The 12,253-nt window shown below is 51.9% G+C and overlaps 1 protein-coding gene across 1 annotated transcript in view; it reads right to left on the minus strand.

The window, feature by feature from the left end:
• Positions 1-4,476: 4,476 nt before the first annotated feature.
• GFRA4 (GDNF family receptor alpha 4) overlaps positions 4,477-12,253 on the minus strand; it is a 131,219-nt gene continuing 123,442 nt past the window's right edge. The window contains exon 8 of the mRNA XM_074951941.1: positions 4,477-9,014. Coding sequence (XP_074808042.1) covers positions 8,871-9,014 — 144 coding nt within the window. The 3' untranslated portion in view covers positions 4,477-8,870. The remainder of the gene's footprint in view (positions 9,015-12,253) is intronic.

A 12,253-nucleotide genomic window follows, 5' to 3' on the forward strand; every position in this document is an offset into this window, starting at 1 on the left:
GGTTTAATAACCAAAATGCGACAGCTCCACCCATGTTCATGCTCTAGCACTGTTTGCACTGCCGGAGCTGATGGGAAGTTTCTGTTTCCATGTCAATCCTCTTCTTACAGGATCTGGGTGTCAGCTGTCACATTTCTGTTGTGCTGTGACTGCAGCCAGGGGCCGTCGGTATCGTCCCCATGACATCTTTCTCATCCCCTAGCAAAGTCATTGGGCCACTGCTGTTCCCTTGCATGGGTGGCAGTGTGGTGTAGTAGCTAAGGACCCGGCTTTTGGGGAACTGGGGTTCTAATCCTGGCTCTGCTACTAAATTGCTATGTGACCTGGGGCAAGTCACTTCACCCCTCGGCCCTTCTACTTCCTTTCTCCCACCTTTTATTGGTCTTCTCTGTTTCGATTGCAAACCCCTTGGGGCACGCATTAGATCCACAGATTCCTGGGCCAGAAGGGGACATTGTGATCCTCTCTTCTGACCTCCTGTCTAACACAGGCCAGAGACCTGCCCCACACTAATTCCTAGAGCAGAGCTTTTAGGAAAACATCCAGGCTTGATGTAAAAATGGCCACTGAATCCACTACGACCCTTGATAAAGTGTTTCAACGGTTAATTCCTCTCGCTGTTAAAAAGTTATGTCTTATCTGCAGGCTGAATTTGTCTGGCTTCACGTTCCAGCCACTGGCTCGTGTTCTGCCTTCTCAGCCAGACCGACGAGCCCATTGGTAAAAAGGGACTGATTCAGGGGCCGTGGCAGCCATCAGCTGTACGTTCCCATTCAAATCAAGCAGACATGACCAAAAGTCTGGCAGGCTGTCTGCTCGCTGGAGTCTCCAGCACTTCTATCCATGGCTCAGAGACCCCTGAGATACCAAGATGGGGACAAATGCACTGGATAAGTAGCTGCAAGTGCAACAAGAATTGGGATTTTGTCATTTACTCCCAACACACCTTCTATTTCCAGCTGTGCCTTATTAGTAAAAAACAGACGCCTCCCTGTACCCACGAGGCAGGTTTGCTCAAAAGTTTCCCACGTTGCTACCGTCAGTTCCTGGCTACGGGTGTAAGCGCCAGCGGAAGCCGGAGTATGGATTCATTCAGAGATCTGAAGGGACAGTTGTGATACGTTAGTCTGATGTCCTGTATAACGCAAGCCATAGGACTTCCCTGAATTATTTGCTGCTTCAAGTCAAATGGCTGTGGATGAACTAGAGCGGATTCTTCAGGAACAAACCCATCTGGATTTAGAGGGTTCTGGTTTAAAGGTTTTTCCGGTGGTTCATTATCCACAATGCTAAAAATGTAAACCGCATTGCTAGTCTGAATTTGTCTAGCTTCAACTTCCAGCCAGCGCCAAGCAAAACTCATCCCTAGCTAATCAAACAGTAGCAGCCAGATGTTTGCTGATAGATTTGTTATCCCTGCCTTACAGATGGGGAAACCGAGGCACAGGGTACATAAAATCACTTGCTTAACATCACGCAGCTAGTCTGTGGCAGTGCCTTCCCCCTTAGACCATCCTAGCCATCCATGCAGCACTAGGAAGGCAGGGCCTGAGGGTGCTTGCTACCTGTCAAGGAGCTATATTTCATTGCGTCTTCCTTTATCTTATAGCATCGTGTGCTTGAATCAGACAAGACGACGCTAAACATAGCTGCTGAGCACGAGTCCTTAATTCAGCATGGTCTCCCGCCCCGCCTCCCCATGAGACCCTGTTCACCAGCAGGAGCTAAGCAACAACAACAAAATGCCATTGCGCTTTACGCGTGCCTGTGGGGCCAAACATCTGTCCTTTCCCGCTGAAACCGTTTGTGCCGATAAAAGTAAAATCAGCTTTGATTGTGCACTTCACTCGCTCACCCCTTTCAGCACTCACAGCTGCAAGTGTTTTTAGGTTGCAATATATAACAAACCCGCCTCTCCCCTTCCCCCCTCTCCCCCCCCCACTTTTATTCTGTTAGGGACCCACCGCTGTGCCCAGTGATGGAAGTTGCAGACTGCTGCAGCAAGCTGGGTGTCGCACTCTTCCACCCAGCTACTGAAAATGATTTTTCCGGTGAGATCTCCTGTCCCAAAACACTGCTGTGCCCGCTTCTCGCTAGGTATCATGGGCCTCCCCGCCCGTGGGCCTGGTATTTAAGGAGATGGGCTGCCAGACCACAATTGGTGCCAGTGTCAGGGCTGAGCTTGCCACTGGTACCTTGTCAGCGGGCATGATGTAAACGCTACGTTTCCAGTCTTCGCTGTGGTCAATTCCGATGTAGTGGCCAAGTGGCTCACGAAACGATTTAGCCCAGTGGCTCTCAAACTCTGGGGCGGGAGCGGCTTGCGACCCTGTTTTAATGAGGTCACCAGGGCTGGTGTTAGATTTGCTGAGGCCTGGGGCTGAAGCCAAACGTCCAAGCCCGGCCGCCCAGGGCCAAAGCCAAAGCCTGATGGCTTCAGCCCTGGGAGGCGGGGCTCAGATTACAGCCTCCGCCCACCTAGGTTTAAAGCCCTCAAGCTTCCGCTTTGCCCCCCTGCCCGGGGCAGAGGAGCTCTGCCTTTGGTCCCCCTTCCCGGGGGTCACATCATAATTTTTGTTGGCAGAAGGAGGGTCACGGTGCAATGACGTTTGAGAACCCCTGCATGACACCGTGCCTGCCTGGCGCCTGCTTGACATCACTCAGGGGGGTCTTTGCAGGTGTAGGGGCTATGCACAGGGAGTGTACGGGGGGACCTGTGACACGCTGCTAAAAGAAATTGGCCCTGGGCTGAGTAAGAGTGGCAACTCATTTGTTCATACAAGTGGCCAAGTTAGCACCCAGCCAGGCCCTTGCTTATCAATCACTAGGTAAAAGGCCACATTGCCTGGCAAGTTGCACATCATTATTCAAAGGCAGGGGATCCAGTTTTAAAAAAAACCCAGCTCAGGTCCCCGTCTCCCCCTACTCCCCGCAATCATCTGCTTCCCTTCCTGTTGTTTGCTGGTTAATGAGGATTAACATCTTTCCATCGCTTACACCAGCGCCGGTCTCCAGACTAAGCTTCCAGACCCTGCCTTCACACCTTGAACGGGAGTAGGCTTTTCGTTCCAAGCCCATGGCCTTGATGGACATAGGGTCTAAAGAAACCAATAGGGAAATTCCTGCAGATGCTTGGATTGTCTGCTCAGGAGCTGTGTTCCTAAAGCCCTTTTTCTTTTCCTGAACCAGAAATCCCCTTGATGCTCCCCTGCATTCTACTAAAATCATTGCTGACACGTGAGACGGTTAACATGTCCAGCCATGCTTCCTCGGCTGAGCAGCTGGTGACATTTCCACCCGCTAAGGGACCTCAGAATGTCTAGGGCCCGCTCACAGGAAGCCACAAATGCTACTCTGCAGAAAGTAGGTTGCCTACAGGGGGTGCTGTTCTTGAGGTGGTAGATTACTGCTGTAGTTGACGAATCAGCCTGACCACTTCTGGTTATTAACGCTCCTAAAGCAAGCTGGGCACCAGGGCCTTGGGTGGGTTAATCTTGGCTACAGTCCAGGGTTCGGAATTGCATCCTACTGCCCAAATTTTCCCCTGTACTTTCAATCCGTTTACCCAGCGGTTCTCAACCGGGGGTCTGTGGCCCCACTGGGGTGGGCGGAGGCTGTGAGCCATTTCAGGGGGTGCTTGAGCCCCGAGACCCTCTGCCTCATGGGGCTAAAGTGAAGCGCTCCAAGCCCCAGCACCCCGCGGGGCAGAAGCCCCGGCACCCCACAGCCCCACCCCAACCCACGGGAGTAAAGCCTCGAGTCCCTCCCCACCACACACACACTGGGTCCTGGGATTTTTATAGCATGTTAGCAGGGGGGGGGCCTAAGAAAGCAAAATGTTGAGAACCCCTGCGTTAAGCTGTTGTTCCCTGTCCTAAATGGTGCAGGACCCCGGTGTGCTTTTAACCCTCAGCGCTGGGCCAATCCAAAGGTGGCGCTGGTTTGGGGGGTACAATGATTTGCCTGAGTCTCTATTAACAGTCCAAGGATGCACAAATGTTTTCAGTTAATACTGTCATAGAGTTTAAGGCCAGAAGGGACTGTGACACGAGCTAGCTGACCCCCCTGTCTAACATAAACCTTCCTAGTCAGGCTCACCCAGCTCGGACCTTGGCGGGGGCTGTTGGGGCTACCGTAAGGCACACAAGAAAACACCAGCCTTATTGTCAACCTCAGCAGAGAGACCTGTTCCAGACAGCGGCTCGGGCTAGCGCTTCCGCTCCTATGATGAGCCCACTCCTCCAGCCCAAACACCGAACCAGCTCTCACACAATGAGCCCGGCCAGCTCAGGGAGGGCATGGCAGACTGGCCACGCTCAGGGGAAATAAAGAGGAGCAAAGGATCAGGAAAATGCATGTGTGCTTTATTCATGTACACGTTTGAATACTGATGCTTATAGAAGTTTAGTTAAGTACAGATTATATCCCCGTAGTATACGCTAACATCAGCCATTCAACCCCCTGACCCCCCCCCCCGACCCCCGCGGGTGCACACGCGCACACACACACACAGTCTCTTAGCATCACCTGCCATCACTTGCTTTATTGCCGAGATTATTCCTTCCCGCAGAAACGCCTTCCTCACCAGGCGCTTTGTTGTTTTGGCGATTGAGTTACACAAGGTGTAAGGAATTCCCAAACCACTCCAGAAATGGCACGGCCCCTCAGAAAATACAGCTCAGCGATGCCACAGAAGTTTGCTTTATTAAAAAGGACACATCTTTGTGCTTAGGAAAGTCTGTGGGGTAAGTATTAGTCCGTCTCAGCCCCTTTCCAGTGCAAACAGACACACCAGGGGCCCTGGTTAGTAGAGAGAATTGAAAAAATTAATCATTTTGAGCATTTAAATTTTTGCCAACACTTTGGGCCATGGCAAAAAAGGGAAACTGCCCCCCCCCCACAAAGTGATTATATTTGCTCATTGGATATAAGAACTGATTTAAAAAGAAATGGCAAATGTTGAAATTTTTAATGATTTTTTTAAATCAATTTCAAATACTGATGGAATGAAATGTTCATATAACAATTTCATCCGGTTTTGTGGAGGGGTGGAAGAGATTTTGTGTGTGTGTGAGCGAGAGCGAGAGAGACCAGTTTTGTGGAGGGGTGGAAGAGGTGTGTAGGAGTGTGTGTGTGTGTGAGAGAGAGAGAGAGAGAGAGACTGGTTGTGTGTGTGTAAAGTTGGCTTGAATTCTTGAGTTAACCCTCCCCACAACATCTTCTCCACCTGGCCATTGCTTAGCATCCACAAGCTTTGCATTTTTAAATTGAGGGACCCCCCCCGCCCCCTCAGTCCTATAGGTGTATGACTCCTACTGGGCTCCCGGCCCGATCTCTGCTGACTCCATCCAGCGCAACCAACAAAATACTCAAGAGTTTGCTCATTTCATCCAGACATCAAATTGCATCCACGTCCATTGTAGTTCTGTGACCCCATTTGCAGGCGAACCCATCCCATACTTGCCAAGGTTTGGACGCCATAAAACATGGGGCTTTCACAAGGGGAAGAAAGTGAGGGTGAAACTTTTGCCGCCATTGAAATGCGTTGGCCTTGCAGCGCTTGCAAGGATGGTGTGGGGAAAACAATAACCATTTGGCTTACAAGAACTAGGGCTGTTTTGCCCGAACACTAACCACCATGTCTGAGGCGTGAAACGTGACAGCTTGCTTTTAAAGCCCTGGGTTTGAAGGCCCCATTGAGCGCAGCCTTCTGGAGGCTGAGAATGGTCACTGCCTGGCCAGCCGACCCCGCTGCCATTCAAAAAAGTAGCGTTAAGCCGGGGTACCCAAGACAGCTGACACCAGGTCCCTCAGCCAATTTATACCAGCTGAGCTGCTCCCCCCTTACTTAGAGCTAATGCTGCCCTGCCAAGCATGCGAGGACTAAAATTCTCCATACCGACATTAGGGGAAGGCTGGAATGACGTTTCCGAGTGCTGCGGCTGGCTAGAGGGAAAAACCCGCCCGCACGTCGAACACACATATTGGCTAAGGAAATGGGAACCCGGCCTTTCAAAAGCCCCAGAGAGGTGACCTGGACAGTGGGGGAAGTTCCTAGGCGGTGGCCATGGAAATGCCCAGTCTAACCCGTAACGCGGCCTGATTACATGGCTCAGCACATGAAGGTTGGGATGGCAGCCGGCAGCTCAGGATACTGCGGGCAGAATGGCAGGAAATGGCCACACCTATTTAAAGCCAAGCAGCGTAGTACATAAAGGACTCTTATGAGGTAGCTTCCTGGTACACAGGGAAGAGCCTTGTCCAGCTGTCATTGGGTCAGCGTTCAGATCCTGCCTCTGCTGTGCCAGCTGTTGTCAGGATTTGCACAGCACAGCTGTTAGTCGTGTCACTTCACGCATTATTAGGTGGCTCGCCCATGCTTAGGCTGCTACCAGGAGCTCTATAGACTAGGCTTGTGCATGCCCACCCCATCCCACTAAAAACACAATGTACCACGAGCTGTGGCCACTGCCTGCTGTTCTCTGTAGCTCTCGTCTTCCCGGCTTGGTGCATGACACCAACCGGAGGGTATGTCTGTGTCCAGCTTTGTTGTTCCACATTTACACCTGCTATCCCTGCCCATAAGCCCTGATTTTATGAAGACCTCTGGGACAGCTGAGACCTCTGTAAAACCAGGCCAATGAGATGTTACTGTGCTAAGGTGCACCATGGAAAAACAGCTTTGGTCACTGCAACCCAGGGGTGGTGGTGGTGGGGGAAACATAACAGGACTTTGGTTACACTAGGCTCAGAACTCCAGCGCATCACTCCAAAGTAAGTATTAACTGGTCATATTTCATGCTTGACTAAGGGCCCGGGAATGTTTCTCTTCCGTTGCAATTTTCCTTTAAAATTTAAGCAATCGAGCTAAGAAATCAACTTCTGAGGGGACTGGGAGAGGAGGGCAACGGACTGCAGCCAAACCCCTATCCTGGGCCTTGTGCTTGCAGTGCTCCATTGGGTGGTGCTCGTGATCCCCACTTGCCACTGCTGGGCCCTGTCAAAATACTTCCGACAAACCCACATGTCAGGAGAGGGTTGCTGGTGGCGCTGGAGACATGTGACCCAAGGAATGTGCTTCTGGAACCCAGCCGCCCAAAGTGCTGGAGGCCCTCAAGAAATGCTCCTCCGTGGGGCAGCCAGGCTGAGCATTTAATGAGGGGGCAATTCACCAGCGTCTCTCTGAGCCTGATCCAACACAGAGGCCCCTCAGCTCGGCCACTGATGTCAACAGGAGTTAGGGGCTCACTCATGACCCCCAGGATCATACGCTCTATCTCCACAGAAAGGTAGGGGTGGCCATGTGGGCTCAGACCCATGGTCCATCTAGCCCAGCAGCCTGTCTCTGGCAGTGGCTGGCCCCCAATGCACCAACAAAGGAAGGTGCAATAAATCCTGCAAACAGCAAGCATAGAGAACACTTCTTCCCAGATCCTATTATTTAGAGGTTGACTTAGCGTCTGAAGAATGAGGGCATAAGCCAACCTAATGAGGGCAACTTTATTAGCTAACTATTTAACAAGGTGAATCAGAGCAGGCCATGCCCTGATGCATTTAGTGCCTGGATCATTTCATACGGCAGCTGGGTTTTTGAGTATCCCCAAGTGGCCATTCGTCTGGGTGAGTTGGTTGGTTGCTAGGTCTCCACTGAACCTTTTCCAGCCCATCCTTCATTTCTGTGACTAGAGATACCAAGTAAACCACTGAACATCCTTTGTGTCACTAAGGGTGTCTACACTGCAGTAAAATACTCGCAGCTGGCCCATATCAGCTGACTCGGGGCTATAAAATTGTAGTGTAGCCATCAGGGCTCATGGGGTCCCAGAGCCCAGACATCTACACAGCAATTGTATGACCCCAATGGCCTGATCCTGCTGACATGGGCCAGCTGCGGGTGCTCTATTGCAGTGTAGCCACAGCCTTTAAGACCAAACAACTCGCTTGTCACAGGTGAGCACGAGTCAAGTGACGTGAACATCAATCCTTGCCTGGAGGCTTACACATACCAAGAGATTATAAAAGGACTAGCGTTGCGTGGGACAGTATATCCTACTCTCACCGCACACTTGGATGCGACAAAAACTACCCCAAAGACTTGACAGGGCCACTTAAGAATGTTCCGGGCTCAGAAGGGGATGCCACCATGATTGCCAAAGCCGGCAAAAAAAATGGAAGGCGACACACGTGTTTCTTCCTGAAGACCATTAACGCATGAACACGGTTTTCTACAGGAGAAGGGAAAGGGTCAGGGTTCGGCTGGGAGTTACACGCCAGCTACACAGGATGCTGTCAGGCATGTTGAAAAACTAGCTAGGTCAGGGATCGCATGGCCCTGGCTTTGCTGTATCCCGCAGAGATGCCTGGTGTCTCCTTGGTGGGCAAAGGCAATGCCTTGCTGACAAAGTGGCTGACGGCCTCAGTCTGAGCCAGGGATGGGGTTCTGATGGTCCTCCCGCAGCTCGGGTCACTGTGTAGAAAGTTGCATGGCGTATTGCGAGACCCACCACGTCCCCGTAGGCCAGAGTTTCATGAAACCTTCCAGACAGCTCATCTGTCAGGAGTCTTTCCTCGCTCGGCTGTCTCAGGAGAGCTCGGGGTCTCTGAATCTCGTTTCTTGTGCTGGGCTCTACGAAGGGGCCTGTCTGTGGCTCTGCACCACCATGGACATGCTACAGGGCGCTGGAGACGAGAAGCGAGCCAAGGAGAGGGAAGGGTGACCAGGAGTGAGCTGGTGAGACACCTTCGATTTTACAAAATACAATATGTTGGCTGGGGGGGGGGGGGAGAAGGGCAATTTCCACACACGCCCCGCCCGCCCCACGACGAGATGCCCCACACAGAGTCACCGCTTGCCACATGCTCGCTCCCTTTCACATCGCAAGCAGGAGTGGCGCAGCGAGAGCCATGGAAACCCACATCAGCAGCCACCCCGCAGTGCAGGAGGCTGACGCCAAGCCGGACGTTTCGGATGCCAGTTGGGTGGAGCCCCTTAGGAGTGGCTCCTCGCCAGGTCCCTGTGAAGAGAATGGAGACAATGCTGAGGGTTAACCCCACACTCATCCTCCCACTCCGGGAAAAGACAGGAGCCGGGCGCACCGCACGACATTTAACGATGTTGCAGGCGGGGAGGGGTGTGAGGGCCAGGCTGATCGAGGCCTGTTATGAAGCTTTGGCCTGAATTCTGGTCTCAAGCCAGCTCTGTTGAAGTCGATAGTTACACTGCGGTGAGGGTGGAAGCGGCTCTCATCAGCGTCTAATGGAGGCCTTTCAGAATCAGAGCTCGGGACGACCATGGAGCAGCCCTGGAGCAGAATGGCCTGACAGTGACTTCACTTTAGTCTGAGGCCAGATAACACAGGCCCAAACGCCTGGAGGCTCCTGGGTCATCAAGTCCAGTCTCCTGCTATCACAGGCAACCCTCTCATGCCATCCCATGGCTAAACTTACCATGCCCCATCTTCAAACTAGAGGGGTTGTTTGCTCCCTTCCCCCCATGCCCGCTCCTACTGGGAAACTGATCCAGAGTCTCACTCATCTGATAGTTAGAAACCTTCTTCTAATTGCCAGCCTCTGGGTATTCCTGGCCAGTTGATCAATTTGTTCTTGAGCCAACACTGTCCTTTAGTTAAAGTGGTTCTTTCCCTTCCCTGGTGTTTACCCCGCGTATGTATTTATAGAGAGCAACCCGATCCCCTCTCAGCCTTTGCTTTGCTAGGCTATAACCGAGCCCAACTCTTTGAGTCTCCTTTTGTACGATGGGCTCTCCAGTCCCTGATCACCCTACTTGTGCTTCTCGATGCCTGTCCCCGTTTGAATTCATCTTTCTTGAATATGGCGACCAGAACTGTACCTAATTGTCCAGATAAAGTCTTACCAGTGCCTCAGATGATGGAATTAATCCTTCCCTCTCTCTGCTGGAAGTACCTGGCCTAATAACATAGCTCTCCCTGCTCAGTGACTGTCATCAGGTGCGTCCATAATACAGAGTTAACTCAATGATCCAAGTTCCAGTTCCCTCCCTGGTGTTGGGCGGAAGAGTGGCCACATTGCGAAATGGCAGGGTTTGTTGGAGTGTTTCCTGTCTCCACTGGAGCTGTATGCGGTTTTGTGTGGTGCCCATGTACCCCATACACCTGCGGGGTGTGGTGTTCTGTCCCATCTAGTGGCACCAAGACCAGTTAGAGAGAGAAAATTAATGAGTCTTCTCTACAGTCTTGGCTAAAAGCCATATGGCATGCTTTGGTTGACTTCTGCGTCATATGGCTTTGAGCTCATGCAGTAGAGGCTTATGCACTAAGCTCCAGAAGTCCCAGGTTCGAGCCCACCTGCCGGCGACAGGGGTCCATCAGTGTTACACCCAGACTTTTGGGGCATATCCCATGGTTCACAGCCCCTCAGGTTCTCTCACTACAGCTCACCCCAGGCCTCTGATCAGAGCCACCTCTCCACGTATTAAGAGAGAGGGGGGGTTTCAAGGCCTTTTTTGCTACTTTTGTGTAATCAGCTTAAGTGTTTCCTGTCCCCCAGAATACCGTTCCCAGGAGGAATGAACACAGCAGGGGAAGCTCACCTTTAAGCAAAGATGCAGAAGTCAACCAAAGCATGCCGGTTGGGGACGTTATGGACACTGGCTCTGCAAAATAGTCCCGACACTCTCAGAGGACAAACACTTTTTGTGCTTTTTTTTAGGCTTGGTTTACTCTTAAACGTTATATTGGCAGAGCTCCCAATCAGGGGTGTGTGAAAAAAAACACAATGTCCCAGTGACATAGCTATGCCAGCAAAACCCCCAGGGCAGATGCAGCTACGCCCGTGGAAGAGAATGTCTTTCGATGTAAATAATGTCATTGGGGGAGATGGTGTCCCTACACCGGCAAAAAAGGCCTTCTGTCAGCGTGCGCTATGTCTACAGTCGGGGCCTGTTCTGACATAGCTATGCTGGCCTACGCTCTGTAGTGTGGACGTAGCCTTAGAAGTGGGAGGGGGAGGAGATGGGGTAGGAGGAGTTTAAACTACGTAGGCTGAGAGTTGCTTTGGGACGAAGAATGACTTGATGTTTGTGGCACCAGACTGGGACCCAGGAGAGCTCGGTGGAGTTCCGGGGTGTGTCATTGATTTCAATCGGTGTTAGGTGCCCAGATACCGCTAAGGATTTATGCTTCAGTTCCCTGTCTGTATAAAGGGGATAATAGCACTGCCCTGCCTCACAGCAGTGAGGGGAGATAAACTCCTGAATGACTGTGAGGTGCTCAGACACTACCCTGGCAGGAGCCATAAAAGTACCTAGTTACACACAGGAACAGCCACACTGAGTCAAACTGATGGTCCGCCTGGCTCCGTATCCTACCCCTGGCAGCGGCCAGTGCCAGACGCTTCAGAGGGAATTAACAGAAGGGGGCAATTTTGAGTGAGCCGTCCCCTGTTGTCCAGTCCCAGCTCCTGGCAATTGTAGGTTTCGGGACAGCTGGAGCATAGGGGTAGAGCTGTACTTTGAGTCCCCCACTTTATTGCCGGCTGGGCGTTTAATGCTTAGTGACGACATGAACCACGTGCCAGGTCTGAGCAGCCGTCTAACGTTTGGATGCTGATCAGGACTAGCCTTCATCCTTCAGCCTGCACCATGGGACTGGGACTCTCCTAGGAACAGGCTCTTCTATTATACAGCCGGAAGGACCAGCAATGCCAATGGACAACTTTTCCGCTAGTGTCTCTGCACCTCCACTCCCAGAGGGAAACAGGAAGTGCATAGATACCTGAAATGGGGGAAAGTTACCAGCACGTTTTCAACCCTTCCAGAAGCCTGTGGTTGCAGCTGGGCTTGAGCCCTGGGTGAAGGTTTGAGGCTGTTTACTGTATTCTCTCCACCCTGCTGCGTTTGTCCCCAGTGATCCCATGCAATGTAAGGGCAACACGTGTAACCCCCTGCACGAGGGAGCTTGCTCCACAGGAATGCGAGCCAGGGCTGCAGAGATTGTTTCTTGCACATCTAGCTGAGGCTGTAATCTTGGGCGATTATGTCTTCACTGCAGAGTTAATAACCCATAGGGTCAGCTGCCAGGTCTGAGCACCCAGGGTAGCCTCACCTGGGGAGGAGCACCCACACAGCAAAGCCACACTCGAGTTACTGTGTCCTCACTAGTGCTGCCCCCTCATCTGTGACTGGGGACATATCCCATGGCTCTGTGTGCTGAGATGCTCTAGGATTGTTTCTGCATCAATGGCAGGAGAACTTGTCTGTCTTTTGGGGGGGATT

The sequence above is a fragment of the Natator depressus genome, chromosome 4 (assembly GCF_965152275.1).
Source record: "Natator depressus isolate rNatDep1 chromosome 4, rNatDep2.hap1, whole genome shotgun sequence".
NCBI lineage: Eukaryota > Metazoa > Chordata > Testudines > Cheloniidae > Natator > Natator depressus.